This window comes from Gallus gallus, chromosome 26 (genome assembly GCF_016699485.2).
Source record: "Gallus gallus isolate bGalGal1 chromosome 26, bGalGal1.mat.broiler.GRCg7b, whole genome shotgun sequence".
Classification (NCBI taxonomy): Eukaryota; Metazoa; Chordata; class Aves; order Galliformes; family Phasianidae; genus Gallus; species Gallus gallus.
Genome location: NC_052557.1, coordinates 2,522,261 through 2,542,056, shown reverse-complemented (window position 1 = coordinate 2,542,056; position 19,796 = coordinate 2,522,261). Strand labels below are relative to the sequence as shown.

General features: G+C 55.3%; 1 protein-coding gene across 5 annotated transcripts; it reads right to left on the bottom strand.

The window, feature by feature from the left end:
- Window positions 1-13: 13 nt before the first annotated feature.
- Window positions 14-17,555, bottom strand: RASSF5 (Ras association domain family member 5). 5 transcript variants are annotated; one of them, XM_040652715.1, is made up of 6 exons: window positions 17,243-17,555; window positions 12,038-12,150; window positions 4,940-5,050; window positions 3,944-4,208; window positions 3,425-3,540; window positions 14-2,745 (listed from the first exon to the last, which is right to left on the bottom strand). In XM_040652715.1, exons 1-6 carry the CDS (start codon window positions 17,511-17,513, stop codon window positions 2,593-2,595), a joined length of 1,029 nt encoding a protein of 342 aa, XP_040508649.1. In that variant the 5' UTR covers window positions 17,514-17,555; the 3' UTR covers window positions 14-2,592. The 5 variants fall into 5 exon arrangements, with proteins under 5 accessions (XP_040508649.1, XP_015154412.1, XP_046760071.1 ...); XM_015298926.4 differs by having other exon boundaries at window positions 3,944-4,241; window positions 17,243-17,548; XM_046904115.1 differs by lacking the exon at window positions 17,243-17,555 and adding an exon at window positions 16,498-16,599 and having other exon boundaries at window positions 3,944-4,241.
- Window positions 17,556-19,796: the final 2,241 nt, after the last annotated feature.

Below are 19,796 nucleotides of genomic sequence, written 5' to 3'. Positions count from 1 at the left end.
AGAGATTTAATTATTTGTTTTAATTACTGACAGTTTTATTGTTGTTGTCCTTTACACTGTCTGCATATGAATAAGTAGTTTCAGAACCTTCAAAAAAAAGCTGGAAGTGAGGCATTTTTTTTCTTTTATAAATGCCATAGAATTACTAAGGAGTAATAAAAATAAATTACAGCATCGCAAAAAATGCATTTCACTTTGCCATAGAAGCTTTGCTATTCCATTCTGTACACATTATTTTACATGTTTTACAAGAGCCATGAGAAATAAAGTCACACAAACCAGGCAACACAACATACAAACCAAAAGGCACTGCCAACAGTACTCAGCGCTTAAGGAAGGGGCCCCATATGCCTGTCCTGGACACAGCTGACTGCTGGGAATTTGAGTTTCAATATCTACCACTTGCAATGCCCCATATCTTTAAAAAAGAAAAAAAAGAAAGGAAAGAGCCCTCCCTTTTGCAGGAGGTTTTCAGCAGCATTCACAGTAATTGCATAAGAAGCCATGCCTTCTACAGAATGTCAAAGACATGCTGGGTTCCGGGAAGGGAAGGGGAGGCGGTCACCAGAACTCGAGTAGAAAATAACAGCAGCCAGGGAAAATAATCATCATCTTTTTAAAACTTACAGCCAGAGAGATAAGGGATTTGAAAGCAAGCATCTGGGTCTTGTTTCTCAGAACCAGCGGCAGTTCCTGCAGTGTTCTTACACTTGACTGAACAGAAGTATTTATACAGTGCTTTCGAGACTCAAAGCAGTGGATAAATGTTATTTAAATTACTTCACAAGTGCATAGGGAAGCAAGAAGTATTTTTATAAACGGGCAAACAGCCCCAGAGCATGAAAATTGCTGCTCTGTTTGGGCTGCTGCCACGCTGTTAAAGGTCATCTGGGTAGAGAATACAGTACAGCTGGGAGGCCCTTCCTGCACCGTGTGGCAGCAGCTGGAGCCTCACTTAGGAACCCTTTTACACCACTGACTAAGGCAAGAGCTGGAACTGAGCTTGCACCAAGTGGCATTTGTACAAAGAGGGCTGTAAGTGATGCGGTTACTCTCATACCTTTATAAACAAACATACTCAAGTATAAATTTGGGGGAAGGGGGGGGGAAGCCAAGCAGTCACCTTGCAGAAAGGAACAATGAACAACAGTTCCTCTTCTCTCTCTGGACAAAAGCAGCCTGCAGGGACCTGGGGGAGCACTGCCAAGGCCTTGGCAAAAGCCCCTTCCAACCTCCTCCTTAGCCCAAATGTAAAGTTTTCACGCTTAAGGAAAAAATAAAAGGCACTGAGGTAAATTTTAGACTCTTCCACAAGTTGTCTCCATCATCTGTTCCCTAATAACCTGCTCCTTCCCACTTCACATAGGTGGGACTCGGCTCACCAAGAGCATTTCACGTGCTCCATCTGCATCCACCTAGTCTTCACGTTCACTTCTCACACTGTGCTGCATTGGCCTCTGCGAACAGAGGGGAGATGGAACGTGGCTGTGTGCAGCACGCTCAGTACAAAATGCTGACAGTCAATGTGGGGAAATCACCTCTGGGATTGGCATCCCCACAGCATCCCTTGCACCAGGAAGGGAGAAAAGAGATGGGAGAGCAGCACACGGGGCTCAGCAGGAGGAGGCATGGTGCAGGGGGTGGTGGCAGGAGAGCATCTCAGGTCTGTGGTCCCTTGTTCTTCCTGGTGCTAAGGATCTCCTGCACATGCACTGCTCCCGGCACCACCTCCACAGCCCAGCCTGGGTTGGAGCTCCTCTCCTTCCTGCCAGACCACTTCACAGCTCAAAATGGGTCTGATTGGTAAAGGAGGGGTTTGAGCTTCCCTGCAGTCATCTGCTGGCTGTGTATTGCTCAGGGTTCTATGCAGAACCACCATCCCACACCCCCATCTTCATGCTTTTCTCTGAAAACATAGGTCCCGATTCCCACAGAGTAGCAAACTCGTAACATACAGGCTAGCTCAGCTAAGCATCATGAATATTTGCTCAAATTCAAGTCTGTTTTCAGAAGTTAATTAGAATCAAAAGAAATGACTTTCCCTGGAATGAATATCACTGCGTTCCAATAATACTTACTGAAGGGCCGTCGGGGTGCTGCAGCTGCCATGACTGCATTTCCCACCTTAGCCTTAACGAGTCTGTCTGGCATTGGTCACAGCTGCAACACCCACGTGGGTCGGTGCACCAACCTCTGTTATCTGCTCCTTCCTGCGCCCTGCTTAAGAAATGAGAACAACCACGTGGGCACCCGCCATGCAACTGCAGAACCTCAGCCATGGCAAGCGAGCTGCTGGGAGGAGCAGGAGCAGCTCAGCCAGCTCTTCCTGCTGGGTTCAGCATTGCCTGCAGAGCTGCTCCACCTGACAGCACACCCCAACAGCTCTGCTGCAGGTGTCCCATTCATCGACTGGCTCTGGTCCTGGGGTATGAGGTTTCAGGAGAAGGAAACACAACGTGTCCGTGTAATGGGTGCGACGTCCTTAACGGAGGGATGGAGTGGGAGGAGTGACCACCAGAAGGTGTCCTGAGAAGAGTCTGTTCATTTTAAGAACAACACGTAGCTTAGTCTGGCTGTGGTGCGCCCTGAGGGTTAGCCAGGTTTGTCTCCAGCCTCTTTCAAGCTCTGCTGCAGTCTCTGTTTGAATTTCTCGTACTTCCTTTTCACTTGCTGGATTTTGTCCTTCTCTTCTTTGTCCAGGATCATTAAGAAGTTCTGTAGCTCTGGGATGGAGAACGCGTCCCACTGCAGGAACAGCAAAGCAGAGGCAAAGTGAGTGCACGTCATTCACCCTATGGCTTTTGTAGCTTTTTCCTGACTCTGTAGAGGATCAATGGGACACACTGAAATGTGACCTGATCTGCAGGCAGCTTAACCTCCAAGCACTGCTGTGAGAGCATCAGGACAAGGGGCCACGAGATGAAGGACCAGCCCAGCCCTGAGCCCACACAGCCATGGGTTCAGTGGGAATCTCTGCTTGGAGGAATGAAAGCTCCCATGCAGACACTGACATCTGAATGAGCCCCAGCAGGGAGCACTGCCATGGCATAAGGCTGCCTTCATCACCTGGGCATCCCAGGCTTCTATTTAAACTCGTGGATTACTTATGGCAGCTGAATCTGATTACTGAGGTTTAACTCTGAGATAGCACTGTAAATAGACTGCAGGTTTTTATTTTTAAATCAGTGTAATTTAGGAGCAAGAAATGACCCAAAGATGTGCTTTTTCAAAGCAAGGCACGAGCAGCCCATTCAGCTGATAAGTTTGGGGAACAGCTGGAATCAAGCAACACTTTAGGAGGTAAAACCAACAGTGTTAGAAGGGGGAGAAGCCTGGCTCATGCCTGCTGGGCATCTGCAGGTCCATCCCACTGCCAAACACTACGTGGTCATGCACTAACCAAGGGAAGGAGCCCCAGACGTACCTCCACTTCCCCGGTCTCGTTCTCCTTCAGCACAAAGCTGAGCACGTCGGTGTCGGGGCCGGCCAGCAGCCGCAGGTACAGCGGGAATTCGGTGAGGGGCAGCTTCTGCAGGAGCACTGCAGGGGACAGCAGACAGCACCGTGAGCCCTGCAGAGCCCGGAGGGAGGCTTGGAGCAGAGCTGTGGGCTTTGGGAGCGGTCTGTGCTGCTCAGGGTTGTAGTCAAGGCACTGAGCATCTGTCAGATCTGTGTTGGGTCTTGGGGCGTGGGGAGAGGCTGAGGGGGTGGGATGGAGGGTCAGGTTGGATGTGAGGGAGGATTCCTTCTCTGAAAGAGCGGTGATGCTGTGGCACAGCTGCCCAAGGAGTGTGTGTGGGGGGCGGGGGGGGGTTACCAACCCTGGGGGTGCTGAAGGAACATGGAGATGACACACCAAGGCATGGTGGGATGGGTTGGGCTTGGGGGATCTCCGAGGCCTTTTCCAACCCGAACCATTCTGCATGGGGCTCTACAGACTCACCCTGCCCATCCTTCCTCATCTCCTTGAACAGCGCGAACTTCTGCGGGTTATCCACCACCATGAACTTCTTCAGCAGCCCCTGGATCACCTCGCTCACCGTGGTCGTGCTGCTGATGTGCAGCTGCTTGATGGCATCCAGAGGCAGGTAGAAGGATGTCCTCCTATCCGTGGTGTCCGCCAGGTTCACCTCCTTGAGGGCATCGTAGATGGACTGCGGTCGGATCCCCGCCGGCACCGTCACCGGGCGGCGCAGCTTCAGGTGCACCTTAATGAAGCCGGTGTAGGTGCCATCATCACTCTGCACAATGACACACAGGGGTAGGTGGGTGGGTGACACTGCTCTGCATGGATTTGGGGCTTCTGGCCACGGTGCAAGAAGCAACTGGGAATTTAGGATTAGTCATTGCCGATTTCCTTCTGCTCCTTCCACTCCGTGGTGACTCACCCCCTCCTATTGCTGCGCTATCTTCCCTTACCCCACATCAACACTGCTACAAGTTGGCCATGGGAACTATCATAAATTGCAGTTAAATGGGGGTTTGAAAGCTCGGGGAACCCCTGATGCACGGTGGAATCTCATGTCTTTAACCCCTCCCTGCCCCCCATCAAAGGATTTTCACTTCTCTATGTAATAATTCATAACACAAGAGCAGCTTGTTAGAAATCGTTCTAATTTTGACTATTTTCACTAAACTTTAGGCTGACTTTCGGGCATCAGCAGGAGGTTACACAGCTTCTGTTCGTGGAAGCTCTGCAGTTTAACCTGGCACTTCACAAAGCCTTTCCCACCGCTCTGTGAGAGCACCTGAAGTTTGCACCTCCGTGGCACTTTGCTTTGTAAATCAGATCCTGCTGTTCGCTGTGCATCCTCAGGGCTTCACTCACAGCTGGGAACAACTCTGCAATGCAATCCCACCCCATCTGCTGGTGGCAAGTGGCTCTCAGCTGTCACTGACCAGAGCTTATGGCTGAGATGAACAGGAGAGCAGTACCTACCAGCTTCATCAGCAGGCAGTTTGTAACTTTTGCATTGTATTTTTCGATCTTCTCTTTGATCTCCTCAACAGTTGGAGGCTCTGGTTTTTCTTCTACAGCTTTCGTTACATTCTGGAAGAAGAGGAGATGGTGTCAGTGGGTTGGTTTGGGGTAATGCTGCGTCCAAACTGCTCTGTCTCGCTGGGAAATGCACAAACAGAACATTGCATGAGCTCAGGGAGGAGCTGCTCCAGGATATGCTCTGCTGTGTGCAGCACAAGTATAGGAAAGCCTCTCCATGCTGTGCTCCTCTGGCACTGCAGGGACACATCATTTTTTTCTTAAATAGGAAAACAAATATAGAAAACTTCAGCTAAAATAGAGCTTTCAGCACCCCATACAGGAGAGCAGGATTTCTCTGAGGGTGGCAAAGTGTGAAAGATGAGTTAGAGAAAGGGATGCGTGGGGAAAGACACAGAGCTCCACGCAGAGCTGCTGCAGTGCACAGTGCAGAGCCGGGGCTGACCCCAGGGCTGCTGCTGTATGCCATGGTTTGGGGAACCTCATCTCAGGAGGCAAAGTGGGGCTCACGGAGCCCCAGGAACATGCTGCTGCTGCAGATGGCTTTCTGCAGTGATGGGGTTTGCAGGCTCACAGAGAGCCTGAGCAGCGCTCCCACCTTCCATATGCCAAGCGCAATGCGCCGGCTGCAAAGGCCCACAGATCCCCCCCAGGAAGGAAATGTCAGGATGCAAAATCCCACGCGTGGAACAGTCCAACACATGGAGCCCAGGCATGCACAGGCACTGCAGGAACACAGAATCCAAAACACTCTGTTCAAAAACCCTGCTGTGAGAACAGAAAGGATGCTCCAGCACATCTGAACAGGCAGGCTGCATTCCCACCCCAAGGCGCAGACCCCACAGGGCTCCAGTCCCCATCTGCCAGCGCTCCGTGCCCTGGGGACACAGAGGGGACAGAATCCCATGGCTTGAAGTTGGAGCTGCACATCTTCTGCCTGCTGTGTGGGCTGCCTCTGAAGTTGGCATGAAGAGATGAGCTGTGGAGGCTGATAGGGCTCAGAGTGAGAAGGGCAACCTCCCCCGGGAAAACAAGAAAGGGTGGAAAAAGCAACTTAAGGAGCAAAGCCCTGCACTTCTCAGCCTTAATTTCAGCACCTGGGCAGTTTTCCTCCCAGGTGCAGATGCAGAAGGAGGCCCACATCCATCACATGAGCACACCATAAGCAGCATTGCCCCAGGGTAACTATGGCATTTCTTTCAGGAGGAGAATCAAGCACTGGACAAACGAGAGCTCTGGTCACAGTCTGGCAAAACAGCTCCAGCTTTGGGACTTGGAGAGCCTCAGATTCATTCAAGCCATTCCCCAAAGCAGATGTCTCAACTTCTGCTCAAGGCTGACAAACAGTGCAAGAGCTCTGGAAGCAGCAGTAACCCAACAGAAGAGCACTGATGTTGTCTTACACTCTCCTCCTTGTTCACTGCCTTAAAAAACCAAAAGCAAAACTTGGCTGCGGTATTCAAGAATTGCACACCAACACTCCTTTATCACACCGGCAATCTCAGCTCCACAGTCTGCTATAAGACACGTCTACACTGCAGTCTACTGACTGCAATAGGTCTTAGATGGATGCACAGAGGTGCATCCCTCCATCTGCAGGGTGTTGCCCTGGCCCTACTGCAGCCACATGGCACGCAGACCACGTGTGTGCTGCACTGCTTCCATAGCACAAACCCCACCCAGTGCAGACCAGCGCCCTCCAAACGCACACAGCAAAAGCAAATAGATCATCTCAGCCTTCCCCTGCAGTTTGCAGTGTAAGTTCCCACTTGCACTACAGCAGCTTGGAACAGCCAGAGCAACTCCTGCAAGAGCTGCAATGCTGGAAGGGAGACTGCAAATGCTGTGCTGCACCAATGCTGCAGCAAAACACTGCTGGAAAAAGGCTCTCTCTTCCCCTCACTGACACCGTGGGAGCGATGCTTCGCCCACATGCCCTCCTCCTGTGCACACAGGGACACACTTAACACACAGCGGGACCCAGTCTGGAAGGAAACACACTGCTCCTTACACTGAGCAGCACTGAGAGAGATCAGACGTGCATTGCTCTTCATGAATCTGCCCACACCTCTGGTTTTGCAGTTTCTGCTGCAGAATGCACGGTTACTGCTGAAGGAAGAAAAACAGAAGCTCTTAACCATCAACCGTTGCCACATTTCCTGTTGTATGGGGACAGGATGAAACAAGCTGCAAACAACAGGAGCTCACAGTGACAACCCCAGGGGCACTGCTGAGCCCACGGGGCCAGGGCAGGGCCACGCAGGTGGGGGGAGGACCCCAAATCCTTTGCACCCTCATGGCACAGCAAGGTGTGGGATGCAGGGCCACGCAGCATGGAGACGAGCCCACATCCTCCTGCCATGCAGCTCCTCCTCTAACCAGCACTGCTCCTCGGTTGTAAGAAAAGGGTGAGTTTGTGACAGACTGCTATGGGGGAGGCAAAGCCCTCAGGCCATTGCGACTGTGGTGACCACACTCTCAAAAGAGAGACGCAGAGCCAACAAAGAACCGCTCTGCCTCAGTGACCGACTTCTGTATTTATCCATTTGCAGAGATGCTGGGGGGAGAGGTGCTCCACTTCCAGCTGAAGAGCATCCTTCCCACAGCCTCTTGCAGGAACAGAACCCAAATGGAAGCCCCTCCTAAGCTCAGCAGCCCTGCACCGTGCTGTAGCTGGTGCCCGTGCCGTTCTATGGGGACAGCACCCCAACCCCATTGCTCTCCAGGGCACCGCAGATAAGATCTGCACATTTCATCACCCTCAAGAAGTTCAGACGAGGCAATGCTGTTTACTGTGGGGCTCAGAGGAAAAGGCAGAAAGCAGCTCCAGAGAAGGGGAAAAGCCTCGCCGTGCGTTCAGAGAGGTTAGCAGCAAGCGGTGGGCTCGGTGCGTTGATTGCCATGGAGATTTCACTTGGAAACCACTGTTCTTCCACCTCTGCTTTTAACTTTAGTTAAAAATAAACAGGATGTTCCTGACAGCAGCAGCTCCTGATGCCACTTGGAGAGAAAAGAGAGGGGGCAGAGCGCTGTGGGACCCACAGGAGATGTGCCCTGTGCATGCATCCTTCTGGGGCCAGCTCCCTACCGAGCCAAGGTGCAGTCTCACCTCCTGCACCTGCAAGCCCTGCTCCTGTCCTCCACCAAAGACCTGCAGACAGCTTCCGCCCCCAGCCAGAGAAAAACTGGGGACCACCTCCACACACATTGCTCAGCAACGCTGCTGGGGCAGCCAATGTTGTGTTTTTTCCATGCACAGGAGCTATTTCCTCCATGTAACACCACAGCTCCAGCAAGGCTCCATCTTCTCCAGCAACCACCAGGTCAACCCCCAGCAGAGGAGCCCGGCCAGAAGGCACCGCAGCACCTGAGCATCCCTGTGCAGGGAGAGCCCGCAGGTAAGGCCAGGCTGGAGGAGCTGCAGTGCCCGAGCGCAGTGAGAACCAGCGCTGCACCATGGCTGACACCGTAATCTCGTACACCTCCTACACAAATGAATCATCAGATGACATTTAAGAAAGCAGCAGTACGTGCTGGTAATCATAGCGAGAGGGATCTGGCAGCGGACGGGAAGATCCCACGTTAAACCCAGGGGAGAATTTCTTCGTTTAAAAAAAAATGTTATTTGCAATGTTACTGCGATGGAGAGCCCTGCAGGGACCACAGCCCGGGTCACCAGGAGAGCAGCTCCAGCCCTGTGCTGCAGAAATGGAACCCCACAGCACCTGCTGGGGGCTGGAAGCCATCAGCCCCAGGCATGCCAACACAGCACGGCCGTGAGCGGTGCAGTGCTGCTGATTTCGGGGTCCCCAGGCTCTCCTGCAGCCCTCTCAGTGCCCTCCCCACCGCTGTCCCCCTCCCAACACCTCATCTCTCAGCCCTTCAGGGCTTTTCCTGAGTAAAACCCCACTTCCGCAGCAGCTTCTGCTCTCCTTCTGCTTTTCTGCTCAGTTCTGGTTGGGGCAAAGTTTACAGCAGGGAATGCGTTGTTGTATTTTTAAACTAAACACTTCAACATGAGGCAGCCCCGCGCCTTTTCTGTGTTACTGATGTCACAAATCTCACCCCGCAGTGACACTGCCCAGGCAGTGCTCTCCCCACGGGCAGCACGCAGCACCACGCACCCAGGAAAGGACCGGATCCGTCCCTGCAATCACCACTTTGCAGATGAATTTGGTCCTGGAACTCCCCCATCTCACTGCCAGCCCAACAGGTGCAGTTCGCGCAGTGGCCCACACTTTTTGGGGGGCCAAACCACGGGACTCCGGCTGGGATTCTGACCCACAAACACAGCTGCAACCCCCAACATTTGGGGTCGGTTCCTCCTCCGCGGGCCCTCCAGGAAGGAGGCAAAGCAGCATCGAAAGGCTGAGAAATCCTGCAGCAGAGCAAAGCCCTGCAGAGAGCCTGCAGGAGGCAGGCAGGGCCCCCTCAGCCGCACAGCGAGCAAATTTCAGCAGCACCTGCAGCCAAACGTGCACAGAGCCCCACCACCACCTCCCGCTTCGCGCAGCCCTCCTGGCCGCAGTTGGTGAGCCGTTACCTTGGCGGGGCCCTTGCTTGGCGCGCTGCGGAAGAAAGAGGTTTTTGCCGTGAAAAAGCAATCCTCGAGGTCTTCATCCAAGCTGCAGTACCCGCTGCTCATGCTGCTGCCGATGGTCATCGAAGGCGGTCCCGCAGCGCTCACATCCCGCACTGCCCGGCGCTCAGCTGCAGCTCCTGCCGCTCATCTTCCGCAGCAATCGCTCCCGAGTTCGGGTAACCCTTCCCTCTCCTCCTCCTCCTCCACCGCCTCCGCGCAGCATGGAGCGGCCGCCGTGCCGTTTCGCCCCCAGCTCGCTGCGCAGCATCGCCTCCCCCTTCCTGCTGCGCAGAGCGCCCGCTTCCTCATTGCAAAATTTCTCGCCCTGAGCGCAGGGATGAGGTGCTGAGCGGCCCCGGAGCCTCCCGTGGGGCTGCTGTGTCCTTGATGTGGAGCTCAGAGAGCGCGTTGCTCCTTCCCTGCATCCTTAGGGCTGCGCTGGGAAACAAACCCAGGCTGGAGTGAGGGATGCTCGCAGAGATGCGCTGCCCCAATGACGGGTGGGGAAGGGGTAGGGAGCCCAGGGCAGCGCTGTGCAGGGGGCAGTGGGTGCCCCTCTGCTCCGCCGATGTTTTGGGAGCAACGGTTCCAGCAGAGCCGGCCCCAGGTGTGGGTGCAAGGCAGGGGAATGCCGCCCAGCAACTTGACCCTGTTTGCGGCAATCCCCTCACTGCAGGGGGATGGAAACTCACGCTCAGCAACTCAGCCTGCCACAGACCCCTGCTGGGGCTGCTCCCATCCCTTGGTGTAGATAAGGAGGCTCCGGGCTGCTTTCTGGTTATGCTCAAGCTGTAGATATTTGGAAACTTTACAGACAGGGAATGCATTTTTGTTCTCCTCTGCAGCACTGTTCCTGTGGCTTGCAGGGCATTCTATCAACCGTGCAGGAGGTCCAAACAAACGTGACCCCCAGCCCCACACACTCTGCTGTCGGCACTTCTCCATGCACCATTCTTTGTGCCCAGCTCACCACCACTACATTCCAGACCCAATTCCAGCAGTGCACCACAAACACAACAGCGCTGCGCAGTGGGAGGTGCGACATCTGCACCGCCAACACGGAAGGAGAGAACCCAGATGGCACCTTTACCAACCAACTCATAACACTGCAAAAAAAGTGAAGCCCTCCTCCCAGCAACATGCACACTTCTGCAGTGGCACAGTGGCATCAGCCTCCATAGCCTGGCTGGGCTATATTTAGAAGAGAAATAGGCTTAAATCAAGCATGCAGGGCATGAGCAGAACTGAGTGCTGTGAGGGGTGCTGAGTTGGGTCAGCACCAAAGCCACAGCTCAGGGCATTTTGTGGTTACAGCAGGAGGGAGCTGCCCGTGCAAAGCTTCCCAAGCAGCCTGGGCTTTGCCATTGCAGCCCAACGCCCGGAGATCACCTCTGGTGACATCAAGACTGAAAAACTGATTCGAAGCCTTTGTCCTTGCAGGAAATCCCACACCCAGGTGCTGCAGCCCCAGGGCTGTGCCCAGCAGAGCTGGCTGCATCGCACCCAGGGAGAGCAATCGGGGACCCAAATGCAGCACACTTAAGTACTTTGCTGGATCAAGGCCCAAATTATTAATGCTTGGTATTACACACCAACAGGACTTTACTAACTTTCTCCAACTCTCCTGCTTTGCTTACATTTGATAATGCTATTTACTGGCTGCCAACTACACCAGCCATGGCATTTCCCACATTTTCAGTGTGCTGCTCCCCATTTCCCCAATGTATTCTGGCACCCATTCCCTTCTTCTGTTCTCCCCACTGGGGCTGTGATGGGAGGACATCAGGGACACATCAGTGATGAACCGATGAGGGCTCCGTGGTTATTATCACAGCCACCAATAACCCCCACTGCTTTCATCACCCCAAAGAGGAAACAAGCCCTCAATTTTACTAAGAATCACACTTCTCTAACACTGATGGAGGAAACCCACTGACACGTGAGGAAGATACAAAGAAACACATCCATGGCCTCATTCCCTTACTCAGAGAACTCAATGGAGAAGCCATCCAGCCCAGCAGCATCTCACAGCGGCACCAAGCACACAGTGCTGCATTTAGATGCATTCCTGGGGTACAGTGCATGGCCCTGACCCAGGCTGGGGAGCCTCAGTTCCCCCAGAATTACTGAAAGACACGAAGCCAGAGCTCACTGCCAGACCCACACTTGCATTCCTTCCATGTCTTGGCACAGTGCACCTTCACTTCTCCTCCTGTGCCATGCAGTGCTTTGCATCCATCAGACACCCGCATCCACATTTAAAGGCAGGGGAAAGGGCCAGTGCACACCACCTCCTCCCACCAGATGATGTGCATGGAGGCAAGATACACAGGGATATAGGGAATTTCTTAGCAAGCATCAGCTGGGGCCACGGGCCGACCTCTGCGACAAAATCTCACCCTGCTGAGAGCAAGGAATGGGGTTTGGGAGAGAGGCTGAGCACCACGAGGGCGTACCTGACTGCAGGGGAGCACAATGGTGCCCTCAGGAGAGAGCTGCCCGGGGTCGGGTCGGCGGCAGTCCAGCTGGACGAGGCTGTGGCACTGCTGGTGGCACGTATACCTGCAGTCTGGGAGAGAACAGAGCCGAGCTGTGATGGGAGAGCAGCCAGGAGCCCCGGCTCCTCCCCGTTGTGCTCCACCAGCACCCATGGGTGCAGTCTGCAGCCACACCCCCTGAGTGCTATCGCTCTCACTCCCCCCCCCCTCCAACAGCCCTTCCATCCTTTTAATTTTTAGCAGCCCTACAAACAGCACTCAATCAATTATTTTTACACAACCCACAATTCCAGCGCGGTCACCGACCTGTTGGCCACCCAGCACCACCCCTCCCAAAACACAACACTCCCACCAGAGCAGAGGTCCCCCCCTGCAGGAAAACCTGCCTTTCCTTCTATTAATTTTGGCATTTGGGTCATTGCTTTTTGAACCTCTCGGACTTGCAGAAAGCAAAGCGACATCCCATGTCCTCTCTCACTGCAGATCCCTGCTGCTATCAGGGAATTCCTGGGCAGGAGCAGAGCATTGGTGCTGTGGGAGCAGTGCCTGGGGCAGAGCATCTCCCTCAGGGGAATGACTGATTGTTTAGCATCCATCTGACACCAGCTGCCATCCTCCCATTCCCAGCTGTTTGTCTCAAGGCTGGGAGACAAGCAAGGGGGTCTTTTTATTTATTCCCCCCCCCCCCTTTTTTTTTTATTATTTTAATTAGGGATAAACCAAGCAGTTGCACAGTAATGCAATGCATGACCTTTTGAACAGCTGGAGCAGCCGCTCAGTGGGACATTCGCCAGCTCTATGCTGGAGGTGCCAAGCACAGCAGGCTGTGGCTGCAGCCCCACCTGAGCACCAACACAGCGGCCGCAAAGGCGTCGCATTCAGACAGCTGCCCCCACGCACAGCCTGTGGGGTGGGAAATGCTGGAGCATCCACATGGGGAGCGGTCTGGAGTGCGTAATATGGACCACAAATCACAGCTCCTCAGTCCACCTCCGGCACAGACCCATCACAGCCAGGCATTTCCCACCAGGATTACAGCACGACACCTCCTTAGTCACCACTGCCTATTAACAGCCCCAGTCACCACTATCTGGTGGGCAGCACTAATTTTAGAAGCCCGGCACAGCCCTGGGAAGCAGCCACGTGACGGGGCAGGATGCCTCCCCTGCACCGTGAGATCATTGCTATTCGAGTCAAACAAAGCCACTGTTGGAAACAGTTTCTTTAAAAACAAAAAAAGAAAACCTCCAAGACTGATCGCAGCATAGCAAGAAACTTCGGTGGCTGAAAGGATCTTCCCTCTGTATGCAGATAAAGTTTCTCGGGGTGATAACACTGGATGTGCAACCGAGCCCCATCCGGATGCCCATCCATCCGCCTAAGCACAGCCTGCAGTCGCCCTGCCCAGCCCTGTGTGCCATTGGCATCCTTTGCTATAATGTTCTTCAAAGCTGTCCAACATCAGGGGGTAACCTCAGCCACTGCACCACGGTGGGACGGGAGCACAAAGCAGCCACCGGGTGGGTGATGCTCCAAAGCCACTGCATCCTGATGGAGCAGATACCCCCTGGGCACAGAGGTGTGCTGGCACTCCAGAACCGGTTCTGAACAGCACGGCTGAGGCGTGAGGCACTTCCAGCTGTGCTGTGTGGAACCCCATCACCCCTCGCTAGCAGCAGCAACCAGCAGGCACCCAAACGCAGCCCCTACCTCTCAGCAGTGAGCTCTCCCTGCTCAGCCTCCGCGGTCCCTCCGAGCGAGACTTGGACTTGGGAAAGTGCCCGAACACTTTGCGGATTCTCTTTGCGATGAGCCCAAAGCAGGCAGCTGCCCCTGCTCTGCCCTCCGACATCCTCAGCACGGGGACCAACACTCCCAGGGCAGCACAGCACTGCGCAGAGCAGCGCCTGCCTCCACGGAGCCTTATCCCATGGAGATAAAGCATTGACAGGAGCCATTGGGGATCTATTTGACAGATACATTTTTTTTTTTGGAGCAATGAAGCCATGCACAGCTCGGGGCTCAGTGCACCTCAGGGCTCACCATGGAAAAGTTTCTATTTCTGGGGCTTTTTACTTGATAAGATAAAACGACCCAACGGAAGAGATTAGAGTGGAGAGCAGGCGCAGGACCTGGGAGGTCCCTTTCCAACATCCCCACATTGCTGCTTTTCCCCCCGCAGCTGCCTGAAGCCTCCGATGGTGAATCAAACATTACGTTAAAAGAATACGCTGAGATGGGCTATATGAGCAATACTGACCTGAGCCCTGCCAGGTTTTTGGATCAGTGCTGCAGTTTTCCTGCAGCATCCATCATTTGTAGCCACGCGAGGTGTTGGATGATGCCTGTATCCACTCCATCACCCCACAGAGGGCTTTAAACCCATCACCCCACCACCTCTGTATCACAGCCATCCCCTCACCAGCGGGGCAGGTTCCCAGCATCCCACACAACACACCCTTCTCGTTTCATCCATTGAGTTGCAAAGATGAAAGCTCACTAAATTTCCCCAAGTATCACAGCAAGCAGCACAGGATAACACAGAGGAATTCCTTCCTCATCCCCAAACATCCCCCAACCCCGCAGCCACACACACACACATCCCCTCTTCCTCACCCAGAACATCAAGCTCAGCTACACCAGCAGGACCAGGAAAGGAAGAAGAGGTAGCCCAAACCTCACCTGGGGAACCAAAGCCTCCACTGGTGTCTGTCTCCATAAACACAGGACAGGACAGCAGCAGCAAAGGACCTGAGCCCCCCCCAGGGCAGCAACAGCCCCTGTCGACAGTGAGTCCCCAAAGAGCAACACCTGCTGTGGGCAGGATATGTCCTGTGCCCTCCCCACCGCCCTCACCCTCAGCCACTGCTGCTGGGAGAGCAGGAATCTGCCCAGGCCAGACCAAGGGAAGCCCCAATAGTGTGGGTCCTGGGAGCTGGTAGCAATTATTATGGTGGCAATATGGTGAGAGCAGAGATGGGAGGGCGTGCAGGAAGGAGACATGGGAAACCCTCACAGCCAAAGTGCTGCTGATGTGGGCAGAGCCCCCATCCCGCAGAGCCCAGCTTGGAGCAGCCACACCTGCTACAGAACACTGATAATGAAACAGCCTCTCCAGAACCTGTGATGGCAGAGCTGCAGTTTACAAGGTAGAAAAGCAAACTGCTGTGTGCTGTACCAGCTGCCCTGTCAAGGAAATGGGTCCTGATGTACACCGAGCTGTGTGATTTTCCTGCAATGAAACCCCTCGGCTGAGTCCTGGGGGGGTCCGTGGGGACAAACCACGAGAGCAACAAACCAAGCAGGCTGTGGTCAGTCCAAGCACAGGGGCACACCCGGCTCACCCCACGGGCAGTGCAGTCTGATAAGCACAGCCCAGGAAATACGCGGGCAGTAAAGTCATGCCCTGCGCTGCCGGGATGAGCGCGGACCCGAGGCTGGAAAATGCCCGTGGCAAAAACCCAACCCGCAGCGCACGGCATAAGGGGAAGGAGCGAGCAGTGGGACGGCACTCTGCGGGCCGCCGGCAGCAGGAATTTCTTACTCAGCACCTGCACCGCCGGTGCTGCAAGGATAAGGAGTGGGGCACCCCGGGGGAACCATAACAGAGCCGCAATGAAACGCTGTCAGGAAAAGACACTTCTGAGGCTCTGCCAGCAGAGCTGCTCCGAGAAGAGCTTCCAGAACAACCCCCCCCCAACCCTCCCACCCCGGATATCCCCGATCAGAACCCGAATTAATCTCAGCACAGACTTGGAAGCCGCGTTGTCACCTCCACATTCCAACGTCTGCGCTCCGCCCCGCCTGAACAAACACCAAAAAAAACCCCAACGGAGATGGATCTGCCGCAGGGGGGGGGGGGAGGGCGATGGGTGCGGATGTTACAAGAACCCCCCTGAAGTTCCCCTCCCTCCCAGCGATGGCACTTCGTTGTTTGGGGAATTTTAGAGGCAGAACTATTCCCACAGCCCGACGGCTCTCAGCAGAAACGAAAAGGGAAGCAGCCACTTCAGGCTTCTTTCAGTATCACTCGGAAAAAGAATCCTGGGAGAGAAATCCCTCAAAACACCGCTTTGCAGCACTCGAAGCATCACAAAGCGCTGCCAATTAGCGCTGCAGATCGGGATTTCCAGAGCCCCCCACTCACCCCATGTGTGCCCTGGGGTGCCGCATGCAGTGGGGCCGCGTTCGGCAGCCCCGGCTCTGCACTGCTGGGACAAATTTCCTCATTAATTTGCACCGTCAACCAGCGACCAGGGAAGAACAAATGGATTCATTACCGAGATTAATTGCACTAGAAATGCATTGCACAGCTCCCTAGCAGTAGGGGCGTTCGTTGTACAGCACCGACACGTGCACTACAGAGATGTGAAAGCTCGACCCAAGCAGTAAGAAAGCTCTGCTTCTCCCTTAGTTACCTGAAAGCATCCTGCTGGGCACGCTGCTGGGGCAGGAGGAGCACCACCAGTAGAACAGCCCGTGGCACTCCTCGTAGTTTGTAAGCTGTGAGCCCTTTCCCCCCCTAGGAAGGTATAGAATAATAAGGCAGCAGGTGCGACTTTGTAGTATTTACAGCTGATGTGTGGCACCTGCGTTGCTCACTTCTGCTGCCTGTAACGCAGGGCTGCCCAGCCAGCGTGGCCCAGCCCTTATGCCACCCCTCACACAGTGATGCACAGGGGCTGCATCTGCCCGAGGACACCCCGTTCACCCCCCCACGCCCCACACACGATGGGAATGTGAACCCCTCCTGCAGAACCAATCGTTAACGCACCCGATGGGAGCCCAGCACGTCTTCCTCGGGAGCTCCTACTGCTCGCCCTGGGGGTTGGAGCAGAGCGAGGTGCCCAACAAACGTAAGGGAGAGGTTCCTAACGTGCTATTTGTGGAAGGATTTAGCTCCACCGCAAGGCGTTACGACCACGAGCCCTTCCTGCCCGATGAGCCGATAATCCCATCGCCCCGGAAAAACCTCAACTCCCCCCTCCCCCGCACGGCCACGCACCCCACGGGGACGGCTCGGCGATGGGACCCGGGGCTGGGAACGGGAGGCACGGAGCGGTGCTGGCGGGGAGGAGGGCAGGGTGCGGGATGCGGTGCGGGATGCGGTGCGGGGCAGAACTGCGGGACGGCAAACGGGGACAGCGGGACGGCAGCACTCACAGTCGCAGCGCAGGGCGCGCTCCCGCACGGCCGCTCCGCACAGATCGCACCAACCGCGGCGCGGGGCGCGGGGGACGAAGCGGTGACCGCGGCCGCGTTCCGCCGCTTCTCGCGGAGCCGCGAAGATGTTGCGCACGTCGGGCAACAGCCGAGGGGCCCCTCCGCGCCGCCGCAGCCGCCGCGCTGCCCTGGCACCGCCGGGGCTCCCCAGGGCTCGGCCGTCCCGCGGCTCCGGGCCGGGGGGAACGGGGCCAGGCGGTCCCCGCCGCATGGAGCCGGGCGCGGAGGGGCTGCGGGCGGTGGGGCTCGGCCCCACGGGTGGGCACGGCACGGCACAGCACGGCACGCCGCTCTGCGGGCTCCGGGCGGGCGGTGTGGCCGGGAGGAGCGGGGCAGGGCGGGCGCGTCGGGCCGCCCCGGGGAGGAGACACGGAGAGGGGGTGGTGCGGGGAGCGGCCGCGCGTGGGGTTTCCGCGGGGGATCTTCTCGCGGGGACCCTCCCGGAGGAGCGGTTCCTCCCAGGGGATCCATCGCGGTCGTACCTCCCCTTCCCCGCAAGCTTTCCCCAAAGGATTTCCCCATGGAATCCCCACCCACACTGTTGTGAAACCTCTCCCCGCGGGACGCTCCTCCACTCGGGACCGGGAACGCCGCACGCATACATCACCCTAATCCTCGTGCTGCAGATGGGGTGAGCAGCTCAGAGCTGCGTGCACTGCAGGAGCACAGCGGCATCGCGTCCCATCAACTCCCGTCCTGTCCCATCCCACCCCATCCCCGGTTTTGCCCCTACAGGAGCAGTGAGATCACCTCCCAGGTGCTGCTTTATATACTGAGCTGAAGACGCAGACCCTCCTGCACGGAGCAGTGCATGGACCAGGCTGCAGGGACAGCTGGAACAAATTACCTTTCCCCTCTGAAATGACAGCAGGGCACCGGAGTGACGCTGAGGGCTGCGAGCCCAAGCAATTAGCTCTCCCAGATGAGGCTTTTGTGGTTGTGGGAGAAGTGAAAAGGAAAATATGATGGGCAGATTTTGGAGTCGCTCTGCACGGGCTCCGACACTGCAGCTCTGAGGACGCCCATTTGCAATGCTTTTGGGGTAGGGGTGCTTTGGGGTGCAGAGATGGGTGTGTGTGGATCAGGTGCTGCACACTGCTGTGCTGCCCTGAAGGTCTGATGGCAAAGAGACAAAGCGACTTTCTGAGGATAGGATAAGCCAAGGATGCTTAAATCCCTTTGAAGGAATTTAATTTGAAGGATGGGTCTGACTCTGAGTTACAAAAGATGTGAGCAATAGGCAATCCCTAATAAGAGCTTAAAACTAAAGGAGCAATAATACAGCTTGAAAAATCCCGGTTTTGTTCTGTTAAGCAGCATGACTCATATTGGAAGGTCCTTTTCTTCCCCATTCGGGATCCTGATTCACTTTCATGCATCCTCTACTTCTGCATGAGAACAGCAGCAGATTTGTTCCTGGGTAAATGGTTTCCCCACTGTGTGATGTTTTACTCTGTGCTCTCCAGACTGGGAGATACGGCCGATTCATTGCCATTCTCTGCTTCCTCAGCAGGTATTCACCTCTGACAGTGTAGGAAACTCTTTTAGGACCAGAGTTAAGAATTTGGGGGGATGCACACTGGCAAGAAAATCCCCATTTCATTTAGATTCTGGGAGTCCTCTTTGCAGCTGCTGCGTTATGGCAGCTGAAGCACGACGAGGGCTATTAGCAGCGCTTCCTTTTGGCGCACGCCAAGAAACGAACCCTTTCTTTTGGAGCCAAACACGTTCCAGGTCAAACGCTCACATGGCCCACATCGGCGCAGCCCTGCTGGACCTGGGCTCAGCGTAATGCTGGTTGTAAAGCTGGGAGAACCCTGGAAAATAATTTGCAGGGGAGAAGCTTTTAAGAGGTGGCTCAGCTCCACTGCTTCCACAGCAAGCGGTTGGGTTTGGCAGTCGGGATGTTGGTCTTTACAATTAAAATGAATGGGAACGTACAGATTTGGTGCCAAATACCACTCAGAAGCGGTTTCTTGTACAGGGGCAGCTCCTGACGCTCCTGTTCCTACAAGAAAATGAAGCCAGGACAGCCTGGAGCCACTGCTCCCTGCTCCTTTGGGGTGTGCTGTGCGCCTTGTTCCCCTTCTGTCCATGCTCCGCCAGGCAGAGCTGAAGCAAGACACTGCTCTGCAACACGTCCCTATAGATGTCCCAGCAGAATGTGGGAATACTCCCCACTGTCCATTCAAGGAGCAGCACCGGGCACTGCCTCTCTGCGGTGCCGCTCTCCCTCTGTGCACCATCCCAGTCCTGGGCTGGGGACAATCTGGAGCTCCCAGAGCTGAGCAGCCCCGTGAGCCTCAGCTGAAGGCTTTGGGCTGAGCTGGCACATATCACCTCCAGAGAACGTATCGGGAAGGGGACTGGAGGAGGGGTGAAGGGCAGAGCCAGGTGCTGCGCTCGGTGCCAAGGATGGGTTCAGGCAGGCAGGCTGAGCCTTCCCACTCTGAGTCAGACCGGCTTGCCCAGACCGTGGCCCGGCCTCTCCTTG